The sequence below is a fragment of the Chaetura pelagica genome, unplaced genomic scaffold (genome assembly GCF_000747805.2).
Source record: "Chaetura pelagica isolate M959 unplaced genomic scaffold, ChaPel_1.0 scaffold135, whole genome shotgun sequence".
In the NCBI taxonomy this organism is placed as follows: Eukaryota; Metazoa; Chordata; class Aves; order Apodiformes; family Apodidae; genus Chaetura; species Chaetura pelagica.
The window spans coordinates 3,810,299-3,831,409 of record NW_009953649.1 but is presented as its reverse complement, the minus strand read 5'-3'; the positions used below and the strand labels follow the sequence as shown (position 1 = coordinate 3,831,409).

The window sequence follows — 21,111 nt, the reverse complement described above, 5'->3', positions numbered from 1 at the left end:
AGAGACACTTGGAGATCCCCACAGAGAGTACCAGAATAATTAGAGTTTTAGAAGACAAGTTTTCAGAGAAAAGGCTGAAAGAATTGAGGGTTAATATCAAAATGAAAATACTGAGATGTTCCAAACTCAACCACATTTTTTTCTGGTAAAAAGGATAATAGCTTCCAAGCATATAAAAGATGGTTATAAAGGGGCAGGACATTGAAATTGTGCTAGGGAGACTAAAGTGGAGGTTAGAAAAGCTTTTGAATGGCAGGAATAGTGAGGTAAGTGAATAAAAAAGTAACAGGGCTGTAGAGTCTCATCACTGAGACAAGATCATATATAAGATCAGGCTGGATAAACCTGGAATTATTTCAAAATAATTGAGACTAAGTTAGAGCAAGGAAATGGAATGGAAGCTTTTTGAGGTCTTTTTGAGCCTATGATCTATGATACTATAATCCTAAACTTTATATTCCACCTCTGAGAACACTACCTATATCAATTTATCAAGCTCCGTCTTGAAATAATTTAGGTTCCTTTTCCTCCCTGCCCTATTTGAAAGGTCATGATAGAAATCAGCTTTCATTCCTTTAATGTTAGAAACCTCATTCTAATTTACACTCTAAATTAATTCAAAAGCAATTAATATCCATTTGATGCTAAAGCAGGTTCAATTTCACTAAGTCCTCTTCCTCCCTTACACTAATTCCTGAATGTCTTTTACAAATAGCAATATATCCTCTTTCTCAGTCTTCAGTGAATGATACTGTGTATCTCAAATACCAGAAGTAGTCAACCTATGGTGGCACAGAGCTCCTTGCAAGCCAATTTATTTTGCTCCAACTCCAGTGTTATAATAGCTACACGGCCTGTGGAAAATGCCCTCATTCATTCCCAGTTAGTTCAGGTACCTCTGCTCTTCATTGCAGTTTGAGATAAAGGCATATCTTATGTCAGGGAATCCCTAACACAGAAACAAAAAGCAATTCCTCCCGTAGTAAAAAGGGGGTGTAAAAATAATCTGAAAAGAAACTTTGGGGATTCTTTTTGTGGAGTATGTCCTGATCAGAAAGTTACTGTGAAGAAGGCAACACAGAGGAGGCAGCATATCCCCATTGACAGGGATCACAACATTACCTCAAAGGTCAGGTACTGACAGGTCAGATAAATCAGCCTGATACAGCTGATCTCTCCCAGGTGGGGACTAGAACATGCTCCACACTTGCCCACCCAAGGGAAATGGAAGTCTAAAAGGGATTGTAAACTACCTTTATTCTTCTTACATGATAACAGATCACATTTATCTAATTTTGTCTGTAGGATAAGTGTGCGTAGTCCAATCAATGGAATTGCTCTCATTAAGCTTGCAGTACATTTGATTCTATATAGGGGGAAAACATGCTCTAAAACTTTCTCTCTTCTCATTCACCTTACTCCATTAAAAAGCTTAAAGTCTATGAATTTCTACCTTACACATTTTTTATAATTTATTTTACCTCTAGACATGATCTAAAATAACTAGTTCTCACAAGACTTTATGTACATGGCCAAAACTAAGCTGTGGACAATAAAATTTTATACTCCCTGTATTCAAAGTGAAATACCTTATGTCATAATTCACTACATACTTCTCCTTGGAAGAGGAGAAAGTAGTCATTCATAAACAAACCAATTCGTTGTAGGACAGGGTGTCCAGATCTAGCCTTATAAGGCTTGGTCAGACCTTATTTTCAAACATACATGTAAGGTTTCTAGCGATGCCTGAGGAGCACACCACATGCAGCAGAAAGCGGGATTTGCCTTTGTAGGGAATGACTCCTCATACTTTCATTTGTGCAAACATTATCTGAAACAAACAATCTGCCAACTACAAAAACACAGCCTGAGAAAAGAATCAGATTCCAAGGCTTGTACTGAACAACCTGGGAAGGACTCCTCTGTTGGCTTGTGAGGATTAATACTTAAATGCTCCAATTACAGAATCTTATCTCATGAGACCATGGTTGCCATTGGTTACTTCCTACATATGACTTCGTTAGGTTGACAACATTCCCATTTGTTTTGAATTAGAGCAAATACTCTGAAACAAGAACAACAGGCTGCTAAACTAAGCCAGATAGTAATGAGCCATGAATCTCTTGGCATTAGAAATAAGAATTTCTAACATCAATGCTTAGAAATTAAAATGATGCCACTGCTGGCACCTTCAAGTTAGAGCAGCTTAACAGTATTCACTTAAACTGCTACAGATGAACTTCAAGTTAGTGCCCAAGAAATTACAGGAATTGTTGGTGGTAAAAATGTCTTTTGTCTTCTTTCAGAGTTAACTTCTTAGCAGCCACATAGAGATCTGCAAAATTAATAAATGATTTATCACTTTTTGAAATGCACCTTTTCAGATCAAATGGAAATGCTTTCCAATTTTTCAGAACAGGCATATCTTAATAAAAATTGCATGCTTTCAAACCACGTTTTTGAAAATTGGCCTTTTGATCCACATGGCAGCATACGCACACATACAGAATGACAGAATCTTCTCAGAACTGCAACTGTCAGAGGAAGCAGGACAACCATTCTTTGTGGTACCATCCAAACACAGCAGTCCTGATGGGTTCTGTTTCTGCATGTGTTCACTCCAGTTAAAGGAAATTGATGCAGAATTTCTAAACCCACATATTTAATTTATATTAATTTTAATGAGGGGCAAACACATTCTGGAGTATCACAGACTGGGGGATACCATCTTAGAAATACTGAGACAAACTGAATCAATGCATCACCACAGTCAGCTTATAAATTTGTAAAAGAATTTTTTTTTCCAAAACAAAGTAAAATCAAAAAGACAACACTTGAATGGTGCTACCCTAATAATGTTGTCAGAAACTTCATTTTATCTAACATACTTAGTTATTATATTATAAACATAAAATTAATAGCCCTGGTGGATGAGTTGCCAACATCAAAGGTCAAGGCTGAGACTGTAGCAGAGCTACTGAGAGGGTCCAGATGAACTCATGTAAGTTTTTTCAACACAAAACTGCAAAGTACAGTGGGATATCTTGAAGAAGTCTTGGACATCAAAAGGGAAAAACAACAACAACTTGAATTTCATAAACTGACAATGCTGCATTTTTTATTGGAGCCCAACAATGGTAAAGAATTACCATGTGTTGTCTATTTTTTTTTATGTTGTTTTTTTTTTTTCAAATTTCTTCCTTTTCCTTGCAATATAATTTCACTTGCTTGTAAAGTGGAACTGTAGGTATTTGAATAGATATACTAAAGCAATCTACTGTTACTAAGGCTTATTTAAATTTGTTTACATTTTCAGCTGAAGCTTGACTTTGTAAATTTGTAAAGCGTTACTCATACTGGACAGCCTTATTATATAGATGACAATATATTTGAGAAGCTTTTTTCTCCTTTCATCTCAACAGATTGAAGTAACTCAATGTTACAGGAATCTGAGCAAAGCAGTTTTCTGCAGTGAAAGCAGTAGTTAACGCTGTTTAGGAATAGTCCGAGCACTGGCAACCCTTCAAACTGCAGAGGCAGGCAGGCAGGAAGCTTCTACTTCGTGATTTATCTTATTTCTAGTCTAAATTTTCTTATTTCTGTATTAAAACTGAAATATTTCCCTTCTTCCTCTTAATCTTTTCTATTATTAGTTTTTTCACTTTAAAGAAAACAGACATTTCATTTAAATTTACAAACCATGATGTCTGTTGAACCAATAAAGAAGAAATCCATATTTGTTATAACGTGGCACCATCTATGGCATTTGACTCAATTTTTATCAAAATCTGCAAGAGGACATACATTAAAGATCTGAACAATAGCAGGGATTATGTATCTCAACTCCCTGAAATTAAATTTCCCAAAATACAAGAATTAAAGGAGGGAACAAGAGATTTTCAGTTCAGCCTCTTAATATGTTCCCCAGGAAGAAAAACACAGTTCACTTCTTTGTTTTTTGCTTTTTCATGCAGAGAGAAAATTATACATCAGAAAATACAGGAACAACTTGATAATCTCTATTTACTCTTGGGAAATAAAATACTTATATTTCTGAGACAAGCTTCACAGAAACTAGAGCTACATTCAAGTTTCCTTTCTAATAATTGTTTTTACCCTTTTAATAGGATTCTCTATATTTTTATATGAAGGACCTTTTTAAAAATTATCTTGTGAGTATCTAGAGCATTTTATCCTGAAAACTTGCATTTATATCTCTCAGCATTTATTAAAAATAGTTAAGATAAAGGTAGAACTCATAATGGTTTCAGCTTGCTATTGTTTTAAGTGAAGAATCTTTAATAGTTTCTCCATTTCATTTGAGTTGAAACAACTATGCAGTTGCTTCTTTTAGATTTTTCTGACTTACGGGTTATGTGATTCAGAAATACAGTACACACTGAGCAAGCAAATACCAAAGCAGCTGGTTGTAATAAACTATCTGATGGCATCAACTCTCACATTTGGGAACTGAAAACCCTCATTTGAGGCTTTTTTTCTGCAGGAGTCAGCTGCAGGCTGGCTGGGCTAACCTGCCTGTCGTGGACCGTTCCCCACACTGCCCTAGAAAGGCTACCTGCTTGTGAAAAACCACAGGAAGGGTAGGCAGGGTAGGTCTACACTGCAAACACCAGGCCCTGATTCAACAGTTTTTCCAGCTGTAAATTATGGAGTTCTTTCAGTGAAGTTCTCCTGATAACAACCAAATATATCTATACCTGCATTTTCTCCCTCCTGGCAAACTAAATAGCAATAAGGATGAGTATGCAATCTTTGCTTTTGAAAATGCTTCTGCTTACTTTAGATAAACTATATTATGAAATGTCAGTGATTACAGGGCACCTAATAAATGTATGTAAAAGCTAACAAAACTAAATATCTGTGAGACAACTGGAACATCATCATTGATAAAAGCAATGCTGCCCCTTACCTGTAGTCCTGGCTGTGAGCTAAATTGCTCACATTTCACAATCTCAGTCAATTTTGCTCACAGCCAGCAGTGCTAGCAAATTGCTTTCCAATGGAGACAGAACTTTACTCTCTTGCTGACAGCCTGAATGTTAAAAAGTAAAGAGACAGGAAGAAAGGCTGAAGATCTCCAGAAGAAACACAGACAAGGGTGCACAGTAAAACAGAAGGAGAAATTAGAAGCAATAACAGTTTTTCTGCCTGACAATTACAACAAAAAGTTTATATTTACCCAACTACCAACATTTGTTGGTTATATGCCACAGAGAAAAACAGAACAAATAAGTATGCTCACTCCTTAAGGTTTTTTTCAGGAGGGTTCCCAGTTGCACACTATTGCACATCCACACCATGACCCCAGCCATCAAAGTTTTGGGAAGCCAACTCATTCCTCCTTGGCTGAGCCACACAGTAGTTTGAAGGGCCTTGATGTTATTTTTGAGTAGGATTCAGACTCTGATTAGGAGGGAAAAATACCTTTTCCAGAAGTTTAACATCCAAAAGATTTATTTCCTTTCTCTTTCTTTGCAGGGATAAGGGAGGGAAAGAACCTTACAATACCTGCTTTCCCTCATGAAGAGTATCAAAAAGGCAAACAACACATAATGAAGGTGCCATGAAAGTAATTTCTTTCTAGTATAGACAAGTGTTGGACATTTCTTTGGGGGATTCAGTAATTTCCGAACAGTTAAAATAAGCTGGGTTTCATTGGAAAGACATTGTTTTTCATCAAAAGTGAAATCCACGTATCAGTGTGATTTGCCCTTACTATGCCATCCAGAATTATGCTAGTTGTTCTATAACTTAGAGTAAAACACCACAAGAAATCACATGATTCTATTTGGTCTCTATATATGAACAGTTCAAAATTATTAATTTATCAATAATGCTGACAACAGACACGATAGCTTTATAGAGGAGAAAACGCTCAGAAAAGCTGGTGACTATTACTGATGTCTGCCTTTTGAAAAATCACTGACATAAAAATATTATTAGTTCACAAGTTTGCTAGTTTTCAGTCGTTTGCTGCCAAAATCACTCCCTCCCACAATTTTATCATATTTACAGAAATAATTTACCATTCAACAGCCACTACTTCAACAGCTTCATCCCCATGTCTTGACAGTCTTTTGTGTCCCTCAGCCACTATGGTACACAACAAAACTGGCAGCATGCTGGCTAGTAACCATTCATCAGATTCAACAGACCAGATTGTAGGTAGAAATAATACTGGGAATTCAAATACTAACAACAGTCATGCAAAAATATTTACTCCAAAAGCTTTGTGATTTATTTTTTCTTCTGGCAAGAATTACATCACCCATTTAAATGCCAGATATTGTTTGTTACTGTGAGACACACAAGAAACACAAGTAGAAATTAATAACTGAGATCCAGGAGTTCCCATTTCAAGCTGCTTTTGAGTGCTCGGGTGGTAGGTCACAGCAAGGCAGCCAGAGCTGTGCTGACAACAGCTATTTGCCATGATCAGAAAAGCAAAATGTGAGAAGCGAGATCCCTCAGTCCAGTTCACCCAGAGTGTTACACTGGTAGCAGTGCGCTGTATGTCTGTGCACCATTCATGGGACTGGGATTTGTAGCTAACACAGGTTATCCCAGGTTATTCCCTGCCCATGTGAAATGACAAAACTTAGAAAAGCAGAATCAGTTTTCAAGTTTTCAGCCATTGTTAAGGAGGGTGCAGTGTGGGGAGTTCATGAAAGGAGAAACTTTGGACGGGCAACAAACATGGAAGAAAAATGCATTTGTTACCCAATACAGGGATATATCTGAATTAAATAAAAGTAATAAAGGACTTAAAAAATGGATTAAGTTCTGAGCTCATATTACATTTGTCTTCTCACTCTTTAATTTTTTGTACTTCTTACCCATTTTCTTCACAGCAGAGGTTAACAAAAGCATTTCACAGCTCCAGTTGACGGTGATATAGAATAAAATTGAGGTATACGTGAAGATAACCATTCTATGGCTTAATTTAATGGTTTAGTTAAATCATTCTATGGTTTAAATTCCCATTGGTAAGTAAACAATTGATCTAATTTATACTAGTTTAAAACTATAACTCAGTATAATAAAACAAGATTAAATTGGGAAGTCAAATGTCCTAGTTTATAGGATAAATATATCAAAAAATGTAGCTTAAAATATTTTCATTATGTAATGTATAAAATGGCCAGTTAAAGCTCCAAGTACTGAAATCCAAGGCCAAACTCCTATTGATGTTAAGCATTTTTAATCAGGATTATTTTAATAGAGCACAATTGAAGACGTTTGTTCTAGAGCTCATTACTTCTCAGGCTTTTCTCTAACATCACAACTATTCTTTAGGCACAAGGGACAGCCAGCTCTCAGCTTTTAATGTTAATTATGGTAATCTCCATAGACATCACCACTTCATCTCTTAATTCATAACATGGGCCTGAAGTATCAGTTCAGCTTTCTACTACAGTAGCATAGTTCACTGCACCCTAGGGGCTTTTTGTGATAGCTTCCTCTTTAAAGCTTTTTTCTTATTTTTATAATTCAGTAATTAAAAAAATAGACTTCAGAGTTACACTTAAAACAGAAGGATATTTATTTTGTGAATTAATTAAAATCGATAAATCAGAAGATAAATTAAAGAGTAAAAAAAAATAATTAAAAAATTCTCGTATTTTTTTCCAGTCGCATAATTAAAAGGAAATTCTGACGTCCTACTGAATAGAGATGGACATTATTTATTAATACAGGCTAGGGATAGGATACAGAATCAAGATAAAGACACCTAGCCCTGGTTATCTACAAACAGGTGTCTCTAAGCACAGCAATGCTCAACAAATTTCCTAAGGACAGCTTCCCACTGACATCTGAGCCATTCTATAGCATCTGAAACATCTGGATGGGGCTCACAGATATGGTCAACAAGCCATAAGAAACTGTGTTCCTGTAGTGCAGCAACTGGAGGCAAAACAGTAAATTCCAGAGCATTTCAAAGGACACTAGACATCAACATTCAAGCAACCAGACACTATGTTGAATGTCTTATTACAAATCAATAGAGATCTCATCAGCCTCATCAATCAAGTTTGGAGACCAGTTTGATTCTTCAATGCACTCTAAAGTAGACAGCTTGTCGCCAGTGAGTTGAAATCCTGTATATAAGCATAAGAATGTAGCCATTTTCATCTCAAACTGAGATCAGAACTGATCAAAATCAGACTCAGTTCATCAAACAGATGTCTTTAAATATATTTTTGCATTCATCAATCCCCACAGAGTTCTAACATTCAAATAGCAATAACTGTGCCTCATATAACCAAATAAGTTAACAGAAATTACATTCTTTCCCTTTTCCAGTGATTACAATGCAAAAATATACTCGACCAGCTTCTTGTTTTCCACTGCAATTAAAGATGTCTATCGATCAAGTAAATGTTCCTTTTCTTCACAGGAGAATTACTACAGACAAAAGAAAACCCAGCGTTCATCAGAAGAATACTGCTTTAGTGCCTCCAAAGGTAAACATGTAGCATCTGGATTTTGCCCTGGATCATTCTTCATCCACTCAGCCATCTACATGAACATTTTAGTTCAAATCAAGAGCACACATTTTATGTGACTTGGGATCATCCCCAATTAACACTGACTTAGGTTCTAACTTACATTACGATGGAACACTACATCATAAATTAAGTTTAACTTGCAATCACCAAGAAACAAACAAACAAATATAGTGAAAACAAGGGTTTATTTTCTTTTATCTTTTCTTTTGTCTTATGGAAAAAAATTAGGGACATAAACACTGATGATTGCAACACCTATCAGGGGTGGATTCGAAAGCCTAAAATTAGTCTGAAAATAGAAAACTAGAACTAGATGGCTTTTCATCTCAGTGATATTGATTCTCATAGCACCTAATTATGCCATCAAGCATCACTGTCTCTAACATATTATTTAAGGATTTTTTCATTTCAGGTGTCACTCCTTCTCTTGCTCTTAAGCAATACCTTTTTTCTGAGAATTGAAGGGATTTTTATATAAATAATAAGGTATGTAGCACCTATGAACTATGATGTTTCACCTTTTACAGGTGGAGCTGAAACAGAGCTAACATGCCAGATTTACAAATTCTCTGAAGTCATCATCTCCCAGAAAAGATTACAGTAACTCTAATTTGCTTTGGAAAATTACTGTGTCCCACAGGAACTTTCCTGCAATTTGAAGGCATCTTATTGCACTGATAACACAAAAGAGAAAGAGACTGTTATTTCTTCCTGAGTCAGATTTTGGTGATATGTGCCACTGTATGTCCAAAACAAACTAAGATTAATGCTACAGTGGTTATCAGTCGTGACTCTGTAGCTGTGGGCAAACTCCCATTTCACGCTTTAAAAACCCCCTCATTTAAATCTGCTATGTTTAAAAACCACATCATACAGTCTCTAGCATAAATGACCAACAGAGAGCAAGTTCTCTAAATATAAGTTTAAACATGAAGTCACTGGTTTATGAATGAATACCTCTATACCAGAGAAGAAAAATCTGATTCCTCAGAGTATTGCCATCAGCCTCTGCATGATTCCACATGATTTTTTTGGCAATGGCAGGAAGCCAGGCTGTTCTCATCCTGCTGTAGCCCATTTAAAGTTTAAGCACATTTTATAATGAAGCAAGGTGGTAGTAAGCTCAGAGCAACTGTTTCTAATTGTTGTGATTAGGCAGACTACAAGTAAAATGAGTAGAAGGGTACACACAGGAGGTCATTTTGACAGAGATCAACTTTCCTTTCCAGCTAATTTGCACATGACAATCCTATTAACTGGAGCAAGATAGAAAAGGGGCTCACATCAGAAGTTTTCACTGATAAAAGACTTATTTCCAGCTGCCATCGTTGTGTAAAGATCCTACAGCTGGTGACAGGGCTCAGAATTTTTGCTCCTAAAGCTCCCTGTGGCACTGCTGCCTCCATTACAGCATGCAAAAAAGTAACCTTAGCTAGAAAACCATGATGATCATACACTCCACTTGTAAAGATACAGGCAGAAGGACCAGCTCCTTCCTTCTGTTTTGGAGGGGGGTTTGTGCTTTTTTCTCTTTTTATCTTTGGTGATATTAATCTCCATTATTATATTCTCTCTGAACCAATAAATCCATTACAAAATAAAGGCATTTTCATCAGCTCACTTCAGCTGCTTTGCCAAAAACCCACTCTTAATTAGCCAGTATTTCTGTGCTACTTTGCTATAATCAGCAGAACAGTGTATCTGCCCCCAACTGCTAATGATGAAAAAGTAATTTAAGGCTGCATATCTTCAAAGTATTAAAAATAATTATGCAACAGGACTGTTATGGGGTATGCTCACTTAACATAGCACAAAGAAACGAGGTAAGAATAACTGAAGACATACATATAAGGTTGCTTTGCAATGAAGGTGTGTGTGTGAGAGAGGGGAACAGAAGAGGAGATCCTCATCTGGGAAAGACTACACAACTCAGAAAATTTTCTCCAGATATTCTTCAGTTATCTGTGCTTTTTACCTAATCTTACATACATATAGTCATGCAGATAAGGCAGCAATAAATGGATCACTGCTGCATCTACAAGGGAAGATAAGTTAGCCTTTGGTGTTTAGATATTCATTTTCTGACAGCCGTTCTTTCTCACAAACTTCCTCTGCCAAGCAAAGATTATCTGGGATTGAAAAATTTGTGCTTTGGAATAAACAAAATTTTTTCTCTGATAGGGTGTTGGAAATGGATGCATAAGATACAGATAACAATTGTCTGTCAGGCGTATTATGTAGGTTGGAGGGGTTTCAGGGAAAAGGTTCAAAGCCACACAAATACCTACATATGCCTAACAGTGTTTATGAACCTGTACTATTCCAAAAGATACCAAGAGGAGGAAAACTTTCCCTCATACACTGCAACTTTCATGAGAAAAGGACAATTCTTCTTTCTACCTTGTAGGAGGGTGGAGACAAAAGAGTAAAAAGAGGAGGCAAGATGGTCAGGTTTAGAGCAGGATACTCCCCTGCAATAAATTAAACCTGTGGTGTCAGTCGTCTCATCCTCCCCTTCGTTATGCAGAGACCCCAGCAATTATCCAAACAAAGACTATCTGCAGGACTTAACCTGGCGCCATACCTACCCCCCCTGTTACCTCGGAGGAGCACGGAGAAGATAGGAGTTTTTCCTTACTCCGGAAAGAAGAGTTGGGGAAAGAACTGTATAAAAGTCTGGGACTCTATGGGTGCAAGGGTAGCACTTCTCCACCTGGAACTACTTCTCCACCGACGACATCGACCACATCACTGAACCGTGGGTGGTAACTATGCTCTTGCTTTCTGTCCTCTATCTCTCTGCTTTCTCCTCTCTTTCCTGTCTCTGTTTTCCTGCCTGTCCTATCCGCTCTAGGGACCTTTGCTTTGTTACTCTAATAAAAGTTTGTTGTGCATGTGACATCTGACCTCGTTTGCGTCTTAATTTCACCAGTTGGGATCACCTTTATGAAAAATTGCCACGTGTCCGAATACCGGATCGTGACATGTACACAAATCAATACTTAGATCTAATGAAAGTATGAGGTGGTTTGATTTCTTAAAAAAAATAAATAAATGCATATCCCTTTGGCATCACTAACTGCTCTGGAATCAACACCAAATACACATGGCATATCAGAGCTACCAGCACTCATGCATCTATTAATCATCAACGAACTTGCTATCATATCTGTGACTGGAGATGGGGAAAAAGTCACAAATGTTCCCAAGGTCCTTGGTGCCACATTGTTAACTGCCAGTGTTAAAGCTACTTCTCCAAATACAGCCTGTGCTTTATCTGCAGCCCTAAAGGGTGGGTGCCTTCTTCTCTTCAAGCTTTACTGTCTTCTATTTCACAGCAGGATGCTTCACTGGTGAAGCAGTGAACTCAAGTGAACACCATAGAAGTACAGACATTTTAAGACTCGACTAAGTTTTAGTATTTTTTTAAAATATATTCACAGAAGTCATCTATAAGAGTTGTTACTAATCACATTTGCTGCCGCACATGAGTGATTAATGTAACACACTAAAGTTCTGGTGCTGGAATATATTCTTTCTGTTTCCCGGGAGATAGTCTTTAGCAAAGTCGTCCCAAACCTAACACATTACATATATGCATAGTGACAAGTGCTCAAGCACTTGAAAAATAACAGTTCTTCATAGAGGTAGCCATAAACTACCATTAGTCTTTTTCAGATGTGATACAACTTAACACACCTGTACAGGTTGCAGTTATCCTTGAACTCAGAACTTCTCCTTTTCATTGTCAAAAGTGACATTTAATTGCAAAGAGGTACTGAATCTTTGTTAACCTTCACTGTTACATACATACTACCATTAACCACTTCGAAGTTTGTTGACATTATGTCAGTACAGATTTTCTGTTCGAGTACTTGACACCAGCCAAACCCTGCACTTTTCTTTTACCTGGAGTAATGCATAGCTTGATGTCCTGCAATATTAAAATAGAAGTCAGTTGTATGTTTCATCTCATCAGTATGTCCAGATACTTCAATCCAGTGTGCTATTGGGAGGCAGTAAACTCCATCTACTATGTTACTCTGGTTGTAAACACAACTTCGATCATGATGGGGACCATTACCTAGAACAGAAGAAAGGACAATTACGGACTGTGTATTTGGAAAATCTTCCAAAAGATGTGCAGGAACTGTGAAATGAGTATTTAAGGCCAGGAGTGCTGTTTGCTGCCTGTTAATCTGTATTTCCCATAATATATTATTAACACCTAAAATAGTTGTAACAGAAGCGCTACCACAAAGCAAGTGTTCACCATTAAGATCATTTTTTGTAAATTATAAAATTAAAGAGGTGTAAGACTCCTGTGACACTTAAAATTTCAAGAATCATTTATGTTATTTAAGTTCCTCATTTTACGTCTGATAGCATGTCACCTCAGTGTTTCATATTTCACCTGTGTGACCTGCCTCTGGGCACTCCAGCTTGCTCCAACATGGCACAGCAGCATCTCTGTACCTCAGGCTAACCTCTAAGGAAATTGCCAAGCTATGAGAAAGACCTTGAAGAAAGCTTGGAGTATAGCCACTCAAGATTAGAAAGGTAAAACTGCAGAGAAAGGTAGGACTGGTGACACTGGAGTTTTTACCAGCTTAAGGATTCAGGAGGAAAAACATAAATGTGAAAAGACATCAAATCCTGAAGAAGAAAAGCTAGTAGGTGGCAGACAGTAACCCGGCAGCAATGACGACCTGTTTCAGGGAGCAGAGAAGGGCAATACTCCCCCACCTCATTCACAGCTGCCTGGCAAGCAAAGTCTCTTTAGGTGTCCTGCCAGGGACAGCTTGTTAAATCCTACCTGTCTTTTATGTTTGCTAACCAATAAATGATTACTTTTGTACCCTTCAGATGCACACGTTCCCACTTATAAGGTCTGCTCATACACAGTAGAGTTGCCCAAATTGACCCAGAGAGACATGGTCAAATCTGCAATGCTAAGTAATCATGATTACCTTAAATGGCTTTGTCTAAAGCAAGAAATTTTTCTTAAGTTTTCCATTGACACATTCATGGAAATTTTCTAGAGCAAGAACATTTCAGGAGATGTATTAAACCAATTATTAGAAAATAAGACTAACATTTAATAGTAAAGCTCAAACAATCTCCTTATTTCCTGATGACATGCAGCACTTTCTGTCATAATTGTGAAATATTATTATTTACCAAAAACACTAGGCAGAAATCTATTTTCTTTTTCTAAATTGCTGAACCATTATATATCATACACAATGGTACAACACAGCTTTTGAGAAATAAGATAAGTGAGATCCATAGGTAGCTCCCAAAGCTAAAAATCTTACCACCGTATTTTTATCTCACATTTGTAATTGTTTACATATTCTTATCTCTTCTAAACAATAATTGAAAACAGCAGAAGACATGAACAAATATAACAGCATAACAAAACCTATGGATATTTATGATGCTTAATTGACTTCACATATTCAGCAAAATCTTTATAACCACAAATTACATCTCTTACCTACCCCATTTTACTCTCTAACAGCTGTCCATAGTGATGCGCGTCACCATGGTCCTGCCCAGGCACCACCATGCTGTGTCTGATCCTGATCCCTACCCACAGGCTGAGTCCCATCCCAGCCTCAGCCTGATCCCATCACCAGGGAGGTGCCCAATGCCTGGGGCTGCTCCAGGGCCCCTGACTGCCAGCCCCGTGGGGTGTCCCTGCAGCCGCCACTGCATCCTTGCAGTTTTGGACCACGTTCTCAGTATCTCTGGCTCTTTCACTACTCCCAGCCCTATGCTTCCTGATACACAGGCACTCTTGTGTGACAGGTAACTCTTGATCCTGAACCCCAGTAATGTCATCATGCTGCCAAGCTTCCCTAAAATACCCTGTCTGTTCCCTTAGTGTTGGGTAACACCTTGTATGCACTCTGGCTCCCTCAAGGACTGCCCCTTCCACTGCTCACAGCTGTTCCTCCTCTCCCTTCAGGGCTTCTAAATTATTTTTTTCGCCATCATAATCTATGATCACTCTCTCCTTTTTAATTTCTCCTTTCCCTGAGGTGATAGTCAGTCCCAGAAAACCACAAAGCCTCGCCCTTCTTTGTCTTCATTATCTCAGTCATATACCTCCCACCTTCCTATTTCCAACTGCTGCTGCTTGCAGTGCATGCCCTTCTGTCATTCGCCAGTTTCACTGTTCATCCTCTTCTCCCCCAGCTTTAATTCTTGGCTCTTTTTCTTCTTCCTTTCCCATCATCTGCCTTCTTAAATGGCAGTAACCTCCTTGCCTTGGAACCTCTTCACCTTCAATGATCATTCACTGCCTTAACTAGCCTACGACCACACATGAAAGCAGGGCCAAGAGTAAATTACCATGAGACTTTTGTTTTATTTTCTCCCTCAAACAGGTTTTGTTGAATCTCATTCTGAAAAGCTTCCTTCTCTAATTGTTATTTATCACTGCTGATTTTTCTACACCACTCAATCTCACCTTCCCGCTGTGGCCTACAGTCAAACCAGAATCTCAAAAGGTATGTTTTGGCTGTAATACTCAAGTAAATAATAACTGCTTGCATTAGTAACATTTTTCATGAGAATTGCACAGCTCTTCACTACCCCTTACATTTTATACTAATCTATGAATTAACAATCCTCTTATTGCTCTTACTGAAATACAATGTCTGTGCAACAAAATGCATATTAATATATATCAACATATATATATATATTAATATGTGTGTATATATGTTCATGTGACATCATTTTAGCCAGGAAAGGGAGAGCACTACCATCTCTAATAAATTCTAATTTAGAGCATAGTATGATCATGTTGAGCTGTTCAGGAAGCTGAATTCTCCATTTCCCTTGCAAAAGTTATGAAAGAAGGCAATTACCACAAAGAATCTGATCTCCCTGTCCAGGCAATATCCGGATGATATGCAAGTGCTTCTTACAACAGTTTGCTTCACAAGATGCATTTAATAAATAAGTTTCAAAAAAAGAGAAAAGTGTTGTATCAGTTCACATAATGCTTCTGCTAGCACAGTTTGTCACCACAAAACCATATTTTGGATTCCATAGAAAAAAAAACCACACCAAAACACAAGAAAACAGTTCCAGAAGTATACCGAGATGACAAGTTTGGAGGAGTAACGTAGAACTCATCAATAATAGAGAACTGCTATCAAAGAACTAAAGATTGAATTATCTGAAATTTACAAAATAAAAAATACATCAACCAGTGAACCCACCTTTGATTCAAGGTAACTGATCATAAACCATCATTTAAATAGAAAGCAATTAGCATCACTTACACGTTTTGTTATGTACTTGCAGAACATACAGGGCTAGGAAAACAGGCACAGCTTGGGTGATGAGCAGCAACCATTAACTGGCTAATCCTCTGTTTTTCTTTTCCATCCTATCTTCTTAAACCTTTCCTCATGAGTTTCCTGTGTCTGAAGCAGAGTGCAGCAGCCTCATGATATGATATCCAGGCAAAACATGTCTTAGTCTTGTTTTAGCCCCTTTATCTCTGCTGATGGAGCAGGCTCCTTGTGTCTCCTTTGTGGTAGTTAAATCACTCTGTCCAACTCAGAAGAACTGGCCCAAGACTTCTCACAAGTACAGGAAGAGTTTGTGCTAAGAACGAAAAGCTTTCAGAGTCACAGGCAGGATAAAAATCTCGCACAGTAAGTAAAACACTTACTCTCCCCTCCATCACCATGAAAGGCCAAAGTCCTTTCTGGATTTGGATCCCTGGAGCATGGGCTCTTGCCCACATCTATGACAGTGCAGGGTGTTAGCTACAGGCAGCAACCAGCAGCACCACAGACCACTTCCTTGTACCCTCTCTGGTCCAGGGCTGTGTGTTTGGTGTGGTTGGTTATTCTGGGAGGAAAGAGAGCACCTGACAAAGGCAGTGGAACCAAGCTCAGCAGAATCTAATTCTTCTCAGTGCATCAGAAAAGAGTTGCAGCCTTTTCTAATTTATTACCTTCTGCTCAAGTACCAGAGAGAAAAGATAGAGGCCAGTACAGAGAAGTGCTGAGTCTACATGCGTGCAGAGTCTGGTCATGCCTGCTCATGCCTGAAGCTGCTCACACCACACAAACTTCCTACTGCCCTTATTTCCCCCACAAGTCCCAGTTATCTGCAGTATCTGAAATGCCATCACACCTTTGGCTCTTCTAAGAGACTTCCTAAAATGTCAGACTCAGCAGCCCTTTGCCACAGAAACTCAGCTTTATTACCTACTTCTCAAATGCACAAAGCATTTCACAAAGTAAGCTACCAAAACTGAAGGCCTAGCACTGAAGTTTTAGTTCTACCTACAAGCTGGGAAGGCTATCCTGGCTACTGGGCAATGCCGGATGTTGGGATGCCTCTTTGGCACAGAGAACATCCAGGGTTGACTTTGCTGCAACCCAATGTGCATCCAGGACCAAAAGTGCATGTCACTTCTTTACCAGCACCAAAGTGTGCACCACTGGCCAGTGTCACGCATGTACCACTCATTAAGAGACTGAATGGCCAGAGGACTTCACACCCCGGTCACAAGCTGGGTGTTCCAGATTTCCTTAGAAGGCAAACAGTTTGAAACACACTGGTGCTCAGCACAATTGCATACTGCAGAATCCCTAGAGGAGCTACAAGGCAAATTGTCACCAAAAGGGACCCTTTGGTGCATAAAATGTTCATGTAAATACATCTGTCCCCTTACACTATCTTAGCCTCCCCAAGCTTACACAAACTTGTATGATGACTTCAAGATATTTTTAATAAATTCCCCATGACTCCATCAGCCTCCAGAGTGGGAATTCACCACAACTCCCATTTAAACACCCTGCTCAGACACAGCTGCTGTGCATCTCCTCACTAGCATCTGCAATACAACAAGAGTAGTAGTCTCAGAACTCACACGTTCCTCACACCACACACTACCAGATCGCTACTTCCAAGTACTTTTAATATGAGAAAAACAATTATTTGGGTGAAATATATTATTTTTTACATAATCAAGAAAATATTATGCAGCCTCAAAGATCTGGGAGATTTTAACAGCATTTCAACTTCTCTGTTCCTAGAGCCAGAGGTAAAAATCCCATTTGCTTTCCATTCGCCTGTTCATCTCTGCAGCAAACAAGCACAAATGCCCTCTGAGAAAGGGGCACACGAGGAAACACATTTTTGCAGCCCAAACCACTTCTACATTAGTATTTTTCTTCATCTTTTTCTTCATATTGCTCCAAGTGACAAAACATTGGTTTAATTATTTATTTTGGAGAGGGAAATATACAATAATTTAAAAACACATAAAATTCAACCATAAAAAGGATAAGCTAAGTATCTGAACAGTACTGCTCCTCCTGTTAATTGATCACGTGAATGTGCCTAATTAAAGAACAAAAGAAACTTGGAAGAGTTTATTAGAAGGTCCTAGTTTAACTGATAGGGTAAAACTCTTACTCCTCCAATAAGGTCCAAAATTATTTAATTTAAATTCTGTCTTTGTGACTCTCCACAGCAAAAATGCTTATGAAAGAGAAATGTAAAAATAATTTTCTATGAATTAAATTATAAAGTTTCTTACTGCTTTTGCATTCCACTTGTTCTCTCTACTGTGGATAGTTGTGCAGTGGAATCCACTGATGTACATAAGGAGCTGCTGGAGAACAACACAACCAGCAGCCCCTGCTACAGCTCAAGCCTCACATGGGGCTCTCAAAATCTGCATGACTGCATGAATGGTTCCTGGTTTAATGCATGTGAAGGATGATTAAAGTGGCACACGAATGCATCTAGCTGTACAAACAACCAAGCAAAAAATTAAAACCAAAGATATGCATATAACTGGAGATAAATGTTGCTGGCAAAAGACAGAGACAAGAACAAAACAAAGGAAAAACAAGTGAAGATACAGTAAGAAAAAGGTGTCCAAAGGTCAGGGATTGGAAGAAGATAAGGACGGACCAGAAGAGAATCTTCTGAAACTAACCACATGCAGTGACAAAATACAAAGAAAAACCTCCAGGTATTGTTTTATTACAGGTGTACTGCAGGAACGAAAAAAGTATGATCCTACAGTCTGCTAACAGCACAGACTCATCTTTACACAGAGGGCAACTGCACACAGACTGCATTATGCTCTAGAAGAGTCACACTGGTGAAATTATCAGGTTGATCTTAAAAGGTAATGAGCAAAATCTGGGTCAATGAAATTTCTCAGCACCATTAAGTGCAGTGACCAAAAAAAAAAGTATTAAATTGAATGAATGAAAAAGTAAGATTGCCTCCTCCATTGCTAATGCAGAGCTCTTTGTAGCAAAGCCTCTTGGTGTACTGCTCAGCCACAGCTCTCCCAGCTGCTGCCTTGTTCAATGCCTTGCTGAAAGTTTCAATTTATTCCTGGTTTTTTACTGCGTGAGAGGAAGGTATATAGAAACTCCAAGGCATAGCAGCAGCTGTAGTGGTGCTGTGCAGCTCATGCTTGCCTTAGCCAGACCCTATGCCAAGACCTATAGTTTCCAAACCTCCAAACCCCAGCAAGGTCAGCATGTTTCTCAGATCACTGCTATCTTTGAAGGTTACTTAGATGATCTTTGATATGCCCATTAGTTTCAATGGCAATGAACACATCCAAAAAGCAAGCAGCCAGGCAACTTGTATCACCTACTTACAACTTCATAAGAACAAAGACTTACTCTTGTAATCTTGGGTATAAATTTTTCAGGCTTCACACATCAAGTCAAAATTTTAAGCATGCTTAAATATAAGCAGTAACATTTGAAACATTAAATTAGGTCCTTTAATAAAGTGAATTAACATCTTGAGTTCATGCATAGAAATTCTCCTGGCAGTTTAATAACATCATAAGCACTATGAACACTGGGGGCAGAGGAATGAAGAGAATTTGGGGAATATAATATTTAAAAAAAAAAAAAAAAGTAATAGAACAACAGGAAATAAAGGAAACCACATAGGAAAAATCTCAGAAATTAAGGATTTAAAAGATTATGTATCTGCTAGCTTCCATATTTTTCATACCAACATTACAATGAAAAAAAGCCTCAAGTCCTATTTTGGATGCAATTCTGAGTTACATGAATGTGCTACTGCATGGTGTCACTATCAGACAGTACTCTAATTTACTTCCATCACTAAACTTACAATATTCTAATTTACTTTATACCTTTACACCTGATTGTGTCATGAAAGTCTCCCTGCTGCCTAACTGAATGACATTCAATCTCTGATGTCTTGAAATAAGATCTGTTTCAATCCCACCAAGGATGAATGGCTATCGATTGTTAAAAAACAGAGAGATGGGAGGCTGCCTATCTTGCTGGAATTGAGCTAGGTCAGGTATTCTGGCAGTTTGAGTCTGCCACAGCCTCTTAGTCTGGAGATCCACCTTTCCAAAGTCATAGTTAAGCCCCTGATTAGCTGCCTTTTGTTTTCACATCTCTAAGTGCCAAACAAAACATTTTAATTCTTTATGTCATGTACAAATCCTTACTTGTATGCTTAATAAAAACATACTTACTTTGCTTTTTAATGCTGCTTTTTCTGTTCTACATAAACTGTCTTCCCTTCAGATTCTGAAAACTGTAGGTGAATTTCTTGTATTACATAAATACTTACTATAAGACTAAATTATTAACTTTACACAGTTAGTTCACTGTACTTTCTTCATGACTGGCTTAATTTTCAGAAATATTTTCTTGCATTTGCCGGCCTAAAAGAGGTATCAAAAAAGCAGAAGACCATTTGTATCATACAGTATGTTTATTTCCTACAAGATTTAAAGCAGACTGTTTCAACATCCCATTTGGTAGGGTGGATATCTGTAAAACCAAGGAAACAAGTTTTAAATCTATTAAAATCCAGGCTGAATTCAAGATTTTTTTAGTCTATTAGTCTACCCCTAAGAGAAGTCTTCTTATAAAATTATGCTACAGTTAGAACTAAATGGTGTAGAAGAAAGCCCTCCTCAGCATTTAATGCTGATAATCAACAAGGCTTTTAAAATCAGAGATGATAAAATAAGATTTTTCAAAGGCAGCTTTCAAAAACGTGGGGTTTTTTTCCCTCTCTAGGTCTGCTTAGGCATCTTAGGTCTTTCTCAGTGGCAGCTACTGTACCAAGGATTTTAGCCAAATGCCTATTCTAATGATGAAGATTAAACCAGAGAAATGCAACTAAAAAGGAATTCAGCTCATATGAACAGGTTCTTCTCAGATGGTAGAAATAAGGAAATGCAGATCATAGAACAATGGCTTATAGCAACAAAATGCATAAGGTAATAGTCTTCCTAGCTGCTTCGGTACTTTCAGTGGTATTGTAGTGCATATTACTGATGGTCACATTATTATTGACTGCCACTTTTTAACAGACAAGACTACAGTCTACATCAACATAGTATCCAGGGCAAAGGATTAACCAAAGTATCATCCCAATTACTTTTCACTTCCCCGTGCTTTTTGCCACTGAAAACAAATTCTCAACTGGTATTGCATCCTGCTGTAACTTGGAAATGAGGACAGGGAGCAAGGCGGGGAATGGGAAATAAATAATTTGCATAACAATGCAT

At 37.9% G+C, this 21,111-nt stretch overlaps 1 protein-coding gene across 1 annotated transcript in view; it reads right to left on the bottom strand.

The window, feature by feature from the left end:
- EPM2A (epilepsy, progressive myoclonus type 2A, Lafora disease (laforin)) overlaps window positions 1-14,700 on the bottom strand; it is a 24,609-nt gene extending 9,909 nt beyond the window's left edge. Inside the window, exons 1-2 of the mRNA XM_010000013.1 lie at window positions 14,646-14,700; window positions 12,441-12,615 (exon numbers count right to left, since the gene is read on the bottom strand). Coding sequence (XP_009998315.1) covers window positions 12,441-12,615; window positions 14,646-14,700 — 230 coding nt within the window. The remainder of the gene's footprint in view (window positions 1-12,440; window positions 12,616-14,645) is intronic.
- Window positions 14,701-21,111: the final 6,411 nt, after the last annotated feature.